Raw genomic sequence first — 17,046 nt, 5'->3', positions numbered from 1 at the left:
GCAAATCTTTAGTGACGAAAAAATAAATGACTGCTTGCCCAGGGCCAGGGGGCTGGGGAAGATGGGGCAGGATGATCGCTAAAGGGTACGGGTTTCTCTTGGGGGTGATGAGAATGTTCTAAAATTGATTGTTGGGCTGGCTGCACAGTCTGTGGATGTACTAAAAGCCATGGAATTGTACACTTTAAATGGATGAATTGTATGGTATGTGAATTATATCTCAATCAAGCTGCTATAAATAAAAACATTAAAATTAAGTTCTAAGAACTAGAAATTTCAAGTAACTGACTAGGTAGCCAAGATCATTTTGAATCCAGAGAAGGAAGGCTCCATACCCCCTAGCGTGCCATTCCAAGTGCTGGGAGGTGAGAGCCTGGGCTTTGCAGCCACACAGACCGAATTGGACAACTGGGTTAGAAGGGCCAGTCTGCACAGCTTCTCTGAATCTCAGCTTCATCATCTACGAAATGCGGGTAATAATTCTTAGCTCGTGGGTTGCTCATCCGAGGGGTGGGGTTGTGGTCACTGTGGCATCGTGTACGGGGCCCTGACTCTTTTCGTCCCTGCAGACCTGCCATCTCACTTCTGGCAGCAGGGATTGCCCTGTCCATCTCCCCCTCTCTGGGCTCCTTTAGCAGGGGGGCCTCCTCTTCACCCCCTGCTGCCTCTGCTCCGGGCTTGCTGCTTGGTGCTCACTTAGTGCTGGTTGGGGGAGTAAACAGCAGGCGGGAGTGGAGTGTTGGAACGACGTCAGTGCTTCCACCACGCCCCTAAGCATTACTGTACTGGCAGATAGAATACTCTGAGCTGGTTGGCATTGGGAGCTTCATCCGATGACTCGGCATCACACATGTATCTAGGAAATTCTGGCATGATGGTATAGTCCTGACGTTAAAGTACAAAGATAGGCATCAAGTCTAAATTTAATTATAAATTTCAATTAATAGAAAATAAAAAGTTGCTAGTTGGTAATAGATTGAGAAGGATTGTGCCTGGTAAATACTTCATTTTCAAAGGCTCTGTTTTGAAGGAGCACTTGTGTTTTATAAGCTGCCCTGCAAATTTGAAACTGGACTTCCTCAAGTACCCTATCAACTGCTAAGAGAAACTGAAAATTTGGATTTCCATGGAAGTCTTATCGTCATTTTTAACGATAGGGCATTGAAATGTGTCTACTGAGTTTGTGTAGTAAGTGAGTCTAGTACGTGTTTGAACTTGTACGGGGCTATCTTCTTGCCAAAACTGAGAAAACTTATTTAGAAAATTCACCTTATCTCTGTGCCAGTTTCTCTAGAAGCCCAAGCTTTCTCATAACATTCACCTCTCTGTTTCTTATGCAAAAGAACAAAGCTAAAGTTATTGCTATGTGATAAATTATGATGGTAATGTGCCTAAACTGTTTGAAGCCATTATTGACTAGCTCATGTGCTTGTTAATTATCTTGAGATTTTGACATTACCTGGTGCTTTGTGATAACCTTACCTAGATACAGGGGTAGAGATAAACTTATCTCAGAAGTGCCTTTTAATTTTGTCCTTCTTTGTGATCTTTTAAAAGTGGACAGAAGCTTTCATTAAAGACCAGAGAACTTTAAAACAATTTCACTCCTTTAGTTTATGACACCTTTCATCCAATCATATCAAAATATTTATACAGAATTCAGGAATCCTATCCTGCAGATGACACTTGGATGAAATTAGAAGGTGGCACTGTAGTAAGTACAGATGGTCTAGAAACTTCCGACTTAGCACTGGATGGCTGTGCAGGTTTCTAAATAAGGGTGATCACCACTTACGCATTTCTTCTTCGTTTTCTTTACTTACACCCTGGGAGCTAAGTTGCTCTCCTCTCTCTCTCCCCGTGAACCCCAAAATAGTTTTATTAATAGGAATATATGATGTTTATGTTCTTGAAAAAATCAGGGTGGTCTGATTCTGGCATTTCCCTTCGTCCAACCCTGTTGAATTTTCTGTTTAAAAACTGGCATTCCGAGAGCTTTTCTCTGGCTGGGTGCCTGGATCGCATGTTACAGCAGCAAATGAGGAATGCCAAGACGTCCCCCAAAGACAAATGTTTGTTATGGCAGTGGAGCTGATGTGACACTCAGAGTGAGAGCTCCTTAACTTGTCTGAATGACAGTTAATGGTCTTTTTCATTTTCTTTTCTTTTGTTATTATTTTAAAGGGGGGAAAAGAATGAAAGAAATGCCCAGAGGCTGAGATTGTGTTTGGTTCACCAAACTGTTAAATGTCAAATGCACTCGACTGATAATGCATCTTTTGTCTCTTTTAGGAGCTAATTTTGTTACTCGAAAAATTAGCCGGTCAGTAGCTAAGATTTACCTTGGACAACTGGAATGCTTCAGCTTGGGGAATCTGGACGCCAAACGAGATTGGGGCCACGCCAAGGACTACGTGGAGGTAGGGACCCTCGCGTTTTGGTCTTTAAGTGCCTGTATCTGCTGGCATGCGGACGCCAGGCCTCGGGGAGAGCTCTCCTGGAGGTGGCGGCAGGTACGCTGGTGCTAATGCAGATGTGTTGAAGCTCACGCTGTGCCCCCTCCCGGCTGGATGGTCAGCGGTGTGTGCAGGCCGTCCCACACCCCGCTGGAAGGGGGAGACCTCTCACGACCCTTGTTGTAATCATTCAAAATGAAGGTGCCGGTCAGTGGTCTGGATGATGGGTAAAAAGTAAATGGTGTTCCTTCCTTTCTAAAGCGTCTTCCTTGTGCCACTCCCTCATCCCTGCCCAAGACGCACGTAACTAACTGTGAGAGCATCTTGTTATAACAGAACTAGTCCTCAGACCTGCAAGAAATACTGCCTGATTTCAATTTGTATAATCTAAGACCTTCAGATTGACATTATTCTACTAATCACTCCCAGAGTGCTGTTCTTACAGAGCGATTGGTTCAGACTCTGGTTATTGCCCCGTGCGCTTGGTAGCCTGTGACTCACACCCGTGATTGTGTCCATTAAACAAAGAGCAAAGAGAGAGATGCTAGTAATAACGCTAGTGCAGAACAACGGGTGTAGTTAAAGGGAAATTCAGACTTTCAGTCTTGGGATTTATGTGCTATTAAGTTGTGGTTTGGGTTACATGTGTTACATATATAAGTAGTATGATTTTTCTTTAAAAAAATTATTACCTCTTACCTTGCCGGCATTAGTATGCTTTTAGATATCCGTGGTGATTCTGTGGCCAGACGTGAAGGAGCACGTTGGTGACATTGTGTTTGTCCCGGAGTCTGCTGGTCCTTGTTTAGGTGCTTACAGATTTCCTGTACTTGGGAGACTATTTCTGTCCTCAATGATGCCTCTCTGGGAAACCGGATCTGGTTTCCTAAGCAAACAAGCAGTTCACTTGCTAACCCAGAGGTCAGCTTCAGAGTGTTATTATTTTTGTGTGTAACAATTAAAAGTGTTGCATACTTAAACACCTAATTCTGATTTATATTACAGACAAAAACTTCTGATTTAAAATTTTGAACAACGTAACATTTAGATCATTTAAATGTGTTCTTCTAAACTGTAAATACAAGGAAGCATTTTATGGTAGTCGCCCTTGGATATATTTTAAGAACATTCGTTAAAAATATGTAAGACCATACTTTCAGAAGTAATAAGAAAGTGGGAGAAAGGAGGTGTTAACAAGAGAAGCTGAAACTTCCTTTTGTCTGACCTATATGGTCTTACCTTCTTAAAAATATGAGGCAAGTTTTGTAAAAATAAGTGCATTATTTTCTCAAGAATAGCATTTTGGCATGTAACCTTTGAGCTTCTGCATTTACTTAGAGCCGCACAGAAGGCTCTGTGCGTATCCTTCGTCATCCAAAGTCTTGTTCTTCAGTTGCGGGAACCAAATAGATGAAATTTCATTCTATTTTATTTTATATTTTTGCACTGGGGTACAAAAGAAGTTTGTTATTGGAACTCAGAAATAGATTTTGATAGTGTGAGAAACAGTATATCAAAATGTTAGTAATACTTATTTTTGGTTATGTTTATTTTCTTCTGTATACTTTGGTATTTTCCATATATTGAAATGAGTATGTATAAACTTTTTCAATCAGGGAAAAAGATACATGACATTTTGAAAACAGGCCAGAAAAATTCAACAAAAAGGCATGAGACTGTTACATAAACACATAAGTAACAAGAACACTTTTCGTGAGCTCAGTGGGTCTGCGGGAAGGACCGCGCTGTCATCTCATCCCCAAATGCCGAGGGTGGCACTGCTCCTGGGTGTCGCGCAACCCTGGCACAAAGGGCCCACATTTGTATTTGTTTAACAGGAAAATATTTCAGAAACACTGTGGCTCAAAGACTTCAGAAAGGTCTTCTCAAATGATGTCATTTTGAAGATTCCTTGCCGAGATGTGTCAGTACAGCAGCCGCAGGAGCCAAGATCTCCGGGAGAGTAAGACGTGAGGGTTAAGAGGTTCTGGCTTTTCAGCAAGTGTCACATTTTCAGATTTCACAAACACACATACAAAGTTAAGTCATTCTCGCTGGCGTTCAACACCTGATTTGTTCCATAATACAGGTGGGTTTTGCGTATTAAGGATTCCCTTGGCTCCGACAGTAACACATGTTGATGCTCTAAAAAGCATTTGCTCACTTACGGGTTCTGAAAGAAGTCGACATTTCATGATTTCTAAAAATGTGTCATCATTAAATAAGAATCCATAGTTCGCTATCTCCATTTCAAGAAATATTATCATCCTTTGCATTTCTAAATATATTAAAATGAGGTTACTTTACAGACTTATGACTAAAAGTAGGTGTGGCCAAAATTAAAATCAACAAGGCTAAGAATGAAAAATGAGAAGCATTGTTTGTTTAAAACACATCTGCATCCTGGCGCTATAATCAGCTTTAGAGTAAAGAAGCCTTGGCCAGCACAGATCAAACAAGTCATAATAGCATCTCATTTACATACGCTTTAATTATATAATCCCTCTCATTTATACGTAAACATGTTGTATTCGTATATCTTTAGGTTAAGTGACTAATACGTTCTTATTTATGGATGAATTTTAATGATGAAGAGTAGAGAGCGTTTGCCAGACTGGGTGTAGGTGATCCCAGCTGGGTCAGTGAGCCTAAGTCTTAACAAGGTTTTTTTTTTTTTTGCGGTACGCGGGCCTCTCACTGTTGTGGCCTCTCCCGTTGTGGAGCACAGGCTCCGGACGCGCAGGCTCAGCAGCCATGGCTCACGGGCCCAGCCGCTCCGCGGCATGTGGGATCTTCCCGGACTGGGGCACGAACCCGTGTCCCCTGCATCGGCAGGCGGACTCCCAACCACTGTGCCACCAGGGAAGCCCTTAACAAGGTTTTATACATCAATTTATCCATCTGTGAAAAGGGCATAATAGCCATCCTGTTAAAAATCAGCATTAATGTGCTATACATCCCTGATGAGAATCTATCTCTTCCTTGTAAACATTTTTCCAACAATTCATACAAACCCATTTCCTGTTGCTGATTCAGATTCACTAACTTCTGTTCTTAGTCTTGTTTCCTAGATCAAAATGATTTAAAAATTATTTGAGTGGGTAAGAGGTATTTCAACTTGAAATGAAGAATATAAAAACTATATTAAATTACATGGCGCTTTAGAATAAACAAGTCATGTGCAGTTACATCTTTTATATTATTTTATTAGAAACATTGTTAAAGATGCAGAATTGTTGCATTAATTTTACAGTGAACAGACATATACCCACCACCCAGGTGCTGTAATTAACATCTGCAGTTATTGTTGTGTTTTGAGAAAAAAATGACTATTTAAAAATTGCTGTAGTGCTAATGGCTCGGGGCTATAAATACACAATTTACACAAACACAGGTTTTCAAAAATATGCATTTCTTATGGGATAAGGTCAGTTGACAATCCAAACTTTTAAAATATCTTCATCTTCTTAAATATTTCTGTGCCCTGACCGCAACCTGTTCTCACGCCTGACTCCCATCACGAACTCGGAGCATCAGCTCGTATTCATGAGAGCACGCGGCGCTGTGTGCCACGTCGGGTGAGCTCAGGCAGCCAGCATTGCAGGAGCATTGCACCAGCAGTGCAGCATTGCACCAGCAGTGCAGCAGCATTGTAGCAGCATTGCACCAGCATTGCACCAGCATTGCAGCAGTAGTGCACCAGCAGTACACCAGCAGTGCAGCAGCATTGTAGCAGCAGTGCACTAGCATTGCACCAGCATTGCAGCAGCAGTGCACTGGCAGTGCACCGGCAGTGCACCGGCAGTGCCTGGAACATTGTTCCTTCAGCACCTCTGTGGACTATCTCCCATGGCCGTGGTTCTAGCTGCTACAAATGACCCTGCCCAAAGCCAAACCCTCCTGACAAGACAGTGCTATACTGCATAAAGGTCAGCAGATTTCTTTACTATAAGACCACCTTCTCAGAACTTAGCATATGTGAGCCTGCACTAGGCCTGCTGGGAGTAGTAGAGGGTTTTCCAAACACATCTTACCTTGCCCCCCTTCTAGTGAAAAGTGGGCATTAACGTCTAGCAGTGCGGAGTTGGGCAATGGTGCCCTGAGCTTAAATAAAATGAACAGTAGCCGTTTGGCTAAAGAGGTCCCACTGTGGTTGCACCTTGATAGAATTAGCCAGAAAAGATTGAGAGATAAGTTATTGTTAAGGGCTAGGCCACAAGAGTCCTTAAGCTTTTCCACCTACGGGATGGTCCTTTGCTCTTGGGATACACAGGTAATCAAGAGACCCGAGTCTGAGCTCTTTCCAGGACTCTGCAAAAAGCCATTTAAACATATCATGAGGTTCTGCTGCCCACGGCTGACAGGACAGATGCTCCCGAAGAGAAACCTGGCCTAGAGGCAATCCGGGGACTTTCACATTATCAGGGGAGAAGTTTTGAGGTTCATCTGAATTTTAATATATTCCTTTAATTGTTTTCTTTTTGGTCAGGGAGCCCAGATTAGTAATAAAAAGCTACTTTCAGAAATAAAAATAAGAATAATTGCCGGGCTTCCCTGGTGGCGCAGTGATTGAGAGTCTGCCTGCCATGCAGGGGATGCGGGTTTGTGCCCCGGTCCGGGAGGATCCCACGTGCCGCGGAGCGGCTGGGCCCGTGAGCCGTGGCCGCTGGGCCTGCGCGTCCGGAGCCCGTGCTCCGCAACGGGAGAGGCCGCAACGGTGAGAGGCCCGCGTATCGCAAAAAAAAAAAAAAAAAAAAGAATAATTGCCAAATGTTAGGCATGTATTACATGCCAGAAACTTCATATCCATCGTCTTCTATAATGTGCACAAGCCCCCAGACAGGGTGAGTCCGTCCTCCTCTTACAGACGAGGGAGCTGAGGGGACGTGATTGCTCAAAGCCAAGGTGACCACGGAGGTGAAGGCCGCCTGGTCCCCGACCCGGGCCTGATGCCCGAGCCATACCCCTGACTTAGGCTGAAGTGAGGGCAACAGTGGGATCCGGGTGACTTTCTGTTTCCCGGAGAGACAGAAAATTACCTTCTGTCCTTTTCTCTTTCTGCCACTTGTGGTCCCAGGGCAGGAGGAGTATCTGGCAGTTCAGAGCCACTGAGCTGGCTGTCGGCTCTCCCTGAACCCCTCCCACTGGCTGGATGCATGAGGCCCAGATGCACAGGGTGTGTTTGGGGAAATGAGCTGGGAACCGCCCACCCTCCCTGTTCCTTGGCCGCCAAGTGAGTTGACCTTCAGGACAGCTTTGGTCTCAGCAGGTGACAGAGATCTGGGGGGAGCAGGGGGCCTCTGGCGGGGACGGGAGCCTGGTGACAGAGCTGGGGAGGTGACTGCTGTGTCTCAGGCCCCCTCTCCTCCTCGTGCAGGCTGCTGCTGGCATTTTGCACCTGGTATTAATTCACACAGATCTGGAAGGAAAGGATGCAGTTAAACTTCCTGAGATTCTGTGTAAGGGGAAGCTTGCTTGTTGGGACATCTCTTCTTCACACTCAGGAGAGGAGTTTGATTTCCTCTTGGGTTTGCATCTCTAAGAGTCAACGGTACCTGATCCCGTTCTCCAGTCAGACCCCACCCAGCAGACGTGCAGGAAGTCGTAGTTGCCATATTTCCATGGCCAGGTCTTCACGGGTTGGGGATGACACCATGGGAGCAGCCATGCCCCACACCCTATAAACTGCAGGCCGTTTACTTCGTTGTGTTAACAAATGAAGCTTCTAGGATGGATATGCCTCAAGTTTTCATCCACAGATAAGTTAGAAACATGGAGGTGGGTGCATTGTGAGAGCAGATTTTCCGTGTGTTTTAAAAAGGTAGAATTGAGCATCTGACTTTAAATTAGAAAAGTGGTTCTTGGCAAAGGTGTGTGTGTGTGTGTGGAGAGAGGAAGAAGCGAGTGTAGGGTGGTGGGCTGCCCTCTCAGAAGACACAGCGCCTGATGTGTAGACGCCACTCACCTTTTCAGGGGCAGCAGTTAGCTGCAATGAGCAGCATCCTGGCCCCCCCCTCCAGGTCACCCCCCTCCCCGATGCTGTGTCAGCATACCCTGCAGGCCACCAAGCAACCACGTACCCAAGAAAGTCACGGGTCAGTTCCTGAACATAACCGTGTAAATGGTGGGACTCATTCACTCTTGTCTCAAGTGCCTGGCAAGGGTCCCTCGGCTGCCGTCCCCTCCTCACTGCCTGGCCCTGTCCTTTCTCTGCCCCTCCGCCCTCCCTCCTGTCCCTGCTGGCGCCCGCTTCCTGTCTGCTTCCTCCCACAATGAAAACTGGCTCTTTAATTGTAGTGACAAGACTCCTCATGTGATATGGATGTAATTGCCTCTCAAAGTATGACGTCACCTACGCTTAGTGATGATTTGCAGGAGAAGGCAATGCTCTGGGCTCTTGTTTGGAATAGATACTGTGCAGGAATGAGGTGTTTGACACCTTGACTAAATAGCTTCAAAACAGGATATTGACTTTGTTCCATGTTCTTGATGCCTTATTGTAAAGAATCTTCAAAAGCCACCATCTCTTGGGACCAAATTTCCAAAGGGTTTTCCCACGTAGCCTTTCGAGTCGTTCTAGAGGCCATGGTTGTGTTCTGCCTGCAATCTCAATATGCCCGAGTGGATGAACCTGGGGGCTGTTGAGTGAAGATCCCCTCTCATTTTAGCAAAGAAGATCATGGATGGGGCTTCCACGAAACCCAAATAATTCACAGGTGAAGTTTTACAGAAGCAGAATTATCTGAAGGCAAAACTGAGAAACCATCTGTGAAACAGTCTGCGCTGTTGACGGAAGCCTCATTTGGAAATTATTAGTAAAGATCCTAAAGAAAGAGACGAAATTACTCTGCAGTCCCCCGCTATCTGTGAGCTATGTAAAATATTTGAGATCACTTTTGCTGTATCTTCTCATATTCTAAAGAAAATGGTCGAGCTTAAATCATTGTTCATTACTTCCTGCAGAATCTAAGATCTGAAATCTCGGAGAATAAAATCACTCCTCCACAAACATAGGAAAGGATGTGGTTGGTTATCTTGTGTCTGTCCCTCTCAGCTGCTTGAAGGCACGACTGGATTTTGTTCCTCTTCTAACTGTGCCTCGCAACCTGCCTGGTACAGAACAAGATGCCCCATAAATACTTGAAATGAGTGGAATCTCCCTATGTGATCAGCTCTTTATAAAATTTATGAAAATGAATTTATAGAAAATATGAGATGTGTCTTTTTCCCCTTACTATTAACATATTGTTTCCTATACTTAGCATAAGACATTTTCCACTCTTGAGCAAATGTGAATATGCTATTACCACATTTAGGTTTTAGTTGTTGGATTTACTTGATTCCAGCGAGATGTGTTCAAGCAGTTTTCTCTCTTGTTGCATGCTGCCGTGAAGGAACGCTGAGCAGTGCTTAGACGTTCTCATTCTGTGGTAAGTTTCCCGATGATCTCTAGATTCTACTATTATTAGACTTTATTCCTATTTTTATTTATTTATTTATTTTTATTCCTGTTTTTCAAAGAAGGATATCTGAGCAGATGGAAAACATAGAAAGAAAGAATGATACATTGGCTCTGACTGACAAGACGAAATTTAGAAATCGCAGAAGTACATTAGTTGACAAGGTCAGGCGCCCTTTGTGTGACTGATAGTGTTGACATCTGCTCCTCCAGAAGCCTCTTCATCTTTGAGCCTCTCGCTGTGTTTCCTCTCAGTTTTCAAGAGTGTCATCTGATGCAGGATTCTTCTTGATAGAGCAAGATTTCCATCACAGATTCTGTTGTTTTGGAAACTTTCTCTCTCCATTCCTTCCCCTCCCCCGACCCCCAGACACACACACACACACACACACACACACACACACACACACACACTCTCTCTCTCTCTCTCTCACACACTCATCAGTAGCAGCTCACTTTCTAATGATCCATCTTTGTTTTTAAATACATGTAAAAGTTGACTTAAAGATTCGTAGGCAGAGTTTTTTAACAGTAGCTGTGGAAGATCTCTGTGAAGGAAGGAGGATGGTCCTGCAGGATCTTTATGTTCTCCGAGTGCCACGTCCTTTCCTCCCCATGTTCAGAGCACGGATGCAGGTGTCCAGGTCTGCCCTCAGCTGCTGGCTCACCTGTGCGTGGAGTGCGGCAGCCCCGCTGCCGGGTGAGGGTTGCCTGGGCGGAGCCTGGGAAGCAGGTTGCATTCCTGGCAGCTCCACACAGTCCCCACACTCCCCCCGGGCGTGGCAGTGGCACCTCCGTCCTGCTCACCTGCGCAGGCGCAGAGATCAGAATCCCGGGCTTCATGGTTTCATATGCTTTTTCTTATAGTGCCTCCTTTGGGTCAAGAATTACTTGCTGATTTTCACTGGATCTTAAATTTCAAGTTTGCAAACAAAATACAAAGCGCTTTCACTGGACCTTTTTTTTTTTAAAGCTCTGAAGGTTATCCTCTTGTGTTTGTGTAGTGCTTTATCACTTACATCTTTGGATTTGATTCTCCTGACAGATGTCAGCCCACGGTTAGGAGAGCAGGAATTACTATTTGCATTTTTTACAGGAAAAAGGCTGGCTTTGAAGGGAGGTGCCCTGGCCTTCCAACGGCAGGTTCCAGCCAGGCCCCTGACTGTGACCCGCACTGCGTTTCAGGGCGGGTTCTTGGTACATTTAGTCCTTCTTGTGAGATGTGACAGCTATTGTTTTCACTGGCCTCCAGCGTTGACCCTCACCAGGAATTAGGGATAAACCAGCATTTGTGCCGCTGGCTTTAGGGCCTCCCCTGCCCTGTGAGATGGAGCCCAGTTCCGAGGAACTGGGTTAGGAAGAAGCTGCAATATCTGAGGACCCCGAGTTAAAAGGCTATAGCTCCACGTTCTGAGCGGAGACTTCCGCTGCAGTGAGTATTAGTTTAGTAGTTGTACAATCATGTAATTTGGAGAAGGTATCAACTCTGTACAGGAAATACAGGTTTAACAGAAATCATTTCATTTGATCCTTATCTTCAAAAAACCTGAAGTGAGAAGTTGGAAGAAAGGACCTAGGTGGCTTGAATTCCACCGCCTGCTGTCAGCGGGCGGCTGAAAGCCTCATTGTCGTGAACTGTCTGCCTGAGGCTCTGGGAAACCAAAGCTTCAGCAAACGGCTGAGCCAAGTGAGTCACCTGCTGAAATGAGCCCTAACGAGGTCCCGGTGTGGGACCTCAGGAGGCTCCTGGGCTCGAAGAGGCTGCGGAGGCTTAGGTGACATTCCTGTCGGGTCCTTCCTGGCTTGCAGGGCTCTGGCCCTCCCCTCCTTCCCTCCCTCCTCCTCTGGGCCCCGCCCTTCCCCTTCTCTCAGGTGGCGGGGATCTAAACCCCCGCCGAGAGCGTCTCTGATGGGTCACCAGCATCTGGAGTGGGAAGCCCTGGCTCTGCGCCCCAAGGCCTCTTGCAGCAGCGGGAGCCTCCAGGGTCCCGGCTGGCACTTGACCGCGCTGGGCACGCGTGAACCGCCTTCTCCCGCCAAGAGGTGGCTGCCGGCCTCCCCTCCTTCCTGCAGTAGCTAAAGCCTCCTGATCTGATCGGGAAGGGCTGCCATTCAAGGAAACCATGATAATCACGTGAGCTCGCGTTCAGCAGGTGAAAGGACGGTGTCTGCAGCTCATTTCCCATCTCCATAGTGGGTTGGAGGAGCGGCCAGCCTGTGTGGGAATAACTGGGAAACCAGAATCTCCTGGACGGCCCTTTATTTTTAACCTGCTCTATGTGTCAGTTGTTGTTTTAAAGAAAAGACCTTTCTCTGAATCTGAAATGCTGTTCATTCAAATATATGTTTAGCCTTTATTTCCAAGTTTAAGACCTTACTGAGTACTGAATGTATAAAACTACTTGACACTTTTTACAAGCTGACTTTCACAGCAGTCTCGTGAGATAGACGCTATTATCCTTCTTCCTCCAAAATAAGCCTTGGAGAGAGAATAGCTCAGTTTGTCTCTGACCAGCACCCGAGGGCTGAGAGCCTGCCTTGTGCCGGCTTGGACGGGCTCCCATGTCGGCTCTGCTGCCGGCCGGCCGCCTCTGAAGCACAGAGACCATCGTCCTTCTCCTTACGGCCAGCAGCAGCGTCTCCACTGCGGAGCCAAGGCTGGTGACTGGAGTGCGGCACTCGAGGTCCTGTCCCACCTGAGGCTGCCGCGCCTGCGCCCGTCGGGTCGGGGGCTGAACCTCACCTGGCCCCTGCAGGAGCCTTCACCGGGCTGGCTGGGCCGCCTTCACACGCACGCACACGCACGCATCCTCCACGTCTGGCCTCCACGCTCACCCTTGCTTGCAACGCACGGAGCCTTCAGAGCACCTGAAGCAGGGGCACCGAAACGGGATGGACTCAGACCAGAGCAGCCTCGTCGGTCCATCTAGTTTAGAAGCAACTGATGCAGCCCCTTCCTCTGGCAGGTGAAGCCCTTCATTCCTCAGAGACGTTCACTGACTTGAAACAGTTCAGTCTCAACACGGCTGCAGGCCCCCGTGGTCTTTCCGCTGTGGCTTCCAGCGGATCACGTAGCCAGCGAGAGTGCTGCCTGACGCCTTAGCCATTCACGCGGAGACGGTCCCCCGGGTGCTTCCCTGTCACTTAGGAGCCACACTCAGCCGCAAGTGACGGGGGCCTGCGGGGGCTCCTCTCTCCTCACGGCCTGGAGTCCACGCTGCGACCCTTGCGTCTCCCGTGACCCACGGCGGCAGCAGCAGTGGCCACCCCTGTGGCCTGTGCCCTGGCTGGGAAGAAGAGAAGGCCGCGGACTTATGGTGAGCCCTGGCCTGTGGCCGTTCTGCTCTGCAAGGGAAGGGGCTCGTAGGGCCAGGTTTTCACTCGCAAAGACACTCTCTCTGGTCGAAGGTGGGAGGGGACGCTGCAGGGGGTACCTGCCCGCCCCACGTGGTGTCGCAGGGGGCCTGGCTCTGCACTGGCCCCGGGCACGAGGCTCTTGGCCCGCCCGGCCCCTGACCCGCGTCCGGCGCGGTCTCACCCTCTCCCAGGACCTGTGTCCGGTGCCGCCCCACGTGGGCTTCGTGTGGTCGTGACAGTGGTGTAAAGTAGACAGCGAGCAGTCGGGATGCAGAGCGTGTGTGGCCTCTTCAGCCTTGGCTTAACAGGCTCCCGGTTTTGTTTGATGGCAGCTCGTGGGTGCTCAGTCCAACACAGATCGCGTGCGATTGGCTTCTCACCCTGTAGCACTGCCTGTGAAGAGCTGCTGGCAGCTCGCGGCCGTCAGGCGACCGTGCGGATCTCGGCCTGCACCTCCTGTGTCGTTTGCCCTCTCTCGTGCTCCCTGCCACCCCGTGTTGGTGTCGATGGGACACCATGCGGAGCCGTGCTTGTACTCACGTGAATCTCCTGTGAGCTCTCCGTCTTGCCGTACCTGCACTTCTGTGTTCGCCCGTCCCTGCTTTTCCGGATTTTATAAAGAAATGGGGCGTCCCTCAGCGGAACCAGCTGGCTGGGGCTCCTGTCCCTGAGCAGCCGCGTGCGCGCTGTAGCCAGCCGGCCCTGCAGTCTCTGAGCGCTGCTGCTACACTGGTGGCCTCGGAACTCAGCTGGGGTGATGGGAAAGTTGCACTAGAGGCTGCTTTCAAGTCTAAAGTTTGCAAGGTGACAAAAGGCATGTTATTGTCATTTTTGACATAGTAGTAGTAGTTTTCTCTGTAACTGAAATATAGTCTTTTAAAAAGAATTACACCATTGTGTTCTTTGAGGAGGAAAACTTGCTTCTACAATTTCTTGTAGATAGTGGGCTACCAAGTTTGCCTGCCAGCCACCTGAGGTGACTGTGGATGGAATCGACATGTTTGCAGCAATACAAGTTTTCTTAAATTAGGGTCAGCTAACAATAGTTTTTTTTTCCATTGAGATCTGGTTGGCGTGTAACATTGCATTAGTTTCAGATGTACAGCATAAAGATTTGATACTTGTATATCTTGCAAAATGATCACCACGATAAGTCTAGGTAACACCTGTCACCTTGTATAGTTACAATTTTTTTTCTTATGATGAGAACTTTTAAGCTCTACTCTTAGCAGCTTTCAAGTATGCAACACAGTGCTGTTAACTGTAGTCACCCTGCGGTGCGTCACATCCCCGGAACTGGACGGTTGTGCCTTTTGACCCCCTTCTCCCCCTTCGCTCGCCTTTTACTACGACTCCTCCCCCACACCGGCAGCCACCAACCTGTGCTCTGTTTTGATGAGCTCCGTTTTCTGCTTGCTGTATTTCTTAGGTTTCTCTCATAGGAGTGAGGTCAGACAGTATTTGTCTTTCTTTGTCTGATTTATTCACTTAGGATAATGCCCTTCAAGTCCATCCACGTCGCTGCAAATGGAAAGATTTCCTTCCTTTTGTGGCTGAAAAATATTCCGTTTTTTGTTCATATCTACATATGAGCTATAGGATATATATTAACCAGTTTTCAAAAAGGATCATGTAGCAACAATAATCAAATTAACAATAAATAATAACAGTAAGTTTTATAACTGAAGGAGTCTCTCTACTCAGTTCCTATTTTGTGTGACAGGAGAGAAGGTAAATCTGCTTATTAAAGGTGATTTCTTTCAGTGCAGGCAGAGATCACCTGGCATCGAATATATTTCCACAGGTGAATGTGCACATGGAGGTGAAATTCTGTATTTTTTTTGTAACATTCCTATATTTCGAAAATGTTCTGACCAAATGCACTTACTTTTCATTTTCTGAAATGCTACTTTTTAACATAACATCATTGTTTCTAGAAACAAATCAAAAGGTGTTGTTCATCCCTCGCTCTGCCCCCCTCCCACCCCCGCCAGTATCACAGTGTGCAGCTCAGATACACAAGCTGTGGAGAGAGGAACACCCTCAGGGCATCTTTTTCTCTTTCTTTGTGGGTATCATGTTTATTAAGGGGTGGGCACTACTTTTCACAAATTTTACTACATAAGATAAATTTAAAGTGCTTAACATAATGCCTAGCACGTAGAAAGGACTCAATTTTCGTTGCTTCTTTTTAGTGATTAGGAGTGATAAACCCTGGAAGAATAGGACTGTGAAATCTCTGATCCTTCCCCTCAGTTTAAACCATGTAGCCTCAGACTTAGCACTTTTTAGGAAGGGTTTGGAGACATTCAAGGAAACTCCGCCCAGGGAGTTCGTCGTTTGTGGTGTTTGCCCCAGGCCTCGCTGAGCCTGAATGCGCCGCCTGAAGGGGCACACAGGTGCTCATTTTTAATTTCAAGAGGAGGAGAAAAGTTAAAAATTGAGGCCGATAAAAGTTAATGAGGAACATTTAAATCTTTTAATGGGTCACTTTATGTCGCGAGTCAGAGTGGTTACTGCTGTTACTGTACATGTGCGGCATCGTCCTTTGTCTGCGGTAACTCTGTTCCCTGGAAAATGAGCCAGTGCGACGGGGAAGGCGCGTCCCTCTCCTGACGATGGCTTGTTCTTTTGACGAGCTCCACGGTTTTTTTTTAAATGGTGGAAAGAACAGGCACAAGGAAATGAAAATATAAAGGTTTGGGGTTTTTTTTTTTTTGCCATTTTCCCTTATTTGACAGATGACTAAATAAAACAGTTAGCAGCAGGAGAGAGCATTTCTGTCTCTTTGTGCTTAAAATTTTATTTGGGGATGGGAAACATGCCCCGAACCCAGAGGGTACACTTAACATGCCAGTTTTCATTTGAGAAGAATTACTTTTCCACGGTCGGTGTTCAGGGATGCAGCCTCACTCCACATACAGTGTTAATGGTCCAAAGACAGGGCAGCTGAACTTTCTGATGGGCTTTCCTTGGGAGACATTAGCATGTCCCTGGAGACGGCTTCCCAGCTCTGGTTAGTCAAATCTGTATGTAGGGAAAGCTTATGACTTTTAGAAACGTTACTCTTGGACGGCCCGTCTATTACCCAGATCAAATATGTGATGTGCACTGCTGTTTTCTCTGTGTTAGACATGAACTAGACCTTCACTGTACCCACCTGCAGAGCCCAGGCTCAGGGAACACGTCGTGCACTGGACCACCTTGAAGGAGGTGCTTCTGTCACTGGGATGAATAAATAAGGCAGAGCATCTTCACACAGGGATCAGTCACCACGACAGTCATAAATGTGGAACAATTCTAGGTACTGGTTCATGTAGTGAGCTTTTTTTTTTTTTTTTTGCGGTACGCGGGCCTCTCACTGCTGTGGCCTGTCCCATTGCGGAGCACAGGCTCCGGGCACGCAGGCTCAGCGGCCATGGCTCACGGGCCCAGCCGCTCCGCAGCATGTGGGATCCTCCCGGACCGGGGCACGAACCCGCATCCCCTGCATAGGCAGGCGGACTCTCAACCACTGCGCCACCAGGGAAGCCCCTGTAGTGAGCTTTTTTGTGCTAAAATTAATCAGTTGCCCTTTCTTCAGAGTTATCAGTGATTTTTCTTAAAAACACAGTACCAATTTTTCCATAGCAATTTTTTTAAAGCTAAAACTCAATTATTCTGAGAAATATTCTATCATATTTCGTAGAGGGCAGTAACCTCATGAGCTGTTTTAGTAAAATAAAATAGGTGCGTGTGGAACTTATCTCTAAATGGAGCGTGAAATCTTGTGGG

General features: G+C 46.8%; 1 protein-coding gene across 1 annotated transcript in view; it reads left to right on the top strand.

Moving 5' to 3' along the window:
* The window catches only part of GMDS (GDP-mannose 4,6-dehydratase), a 481,487-nt gene that overhangs the window by 225,574 nt on the left and 238,867 nt on the right, over positions 1–17,046 (top strand). The window contains exon 7 of the mRNA XM_082663621.1: positions 2,293–2,420. Coding sequence (XP_082519747.1) covers positions 2,293–2,420 — 128 coding nt within the window. The remainder of the gene's footprint in view (positions 1–2,292; positions 2,421–17,046) is intronic.

The sequence above is a fragment of the Grampus griseus genome (genome assembly GCF_964374135.1).
Source record: "Grampus griseus genome assembly, chromosome: 10".
Taxonomy (NCBI): domain Eukaryota; kingdom Metazoa; phylum Chordata; class Mammalia; order Artiodactyla; family Delphinidae; genus Grampus; species Grampus griseus.
This window is presented reverse-complemented; position numbering and strand designations above follow the sequence as displayed.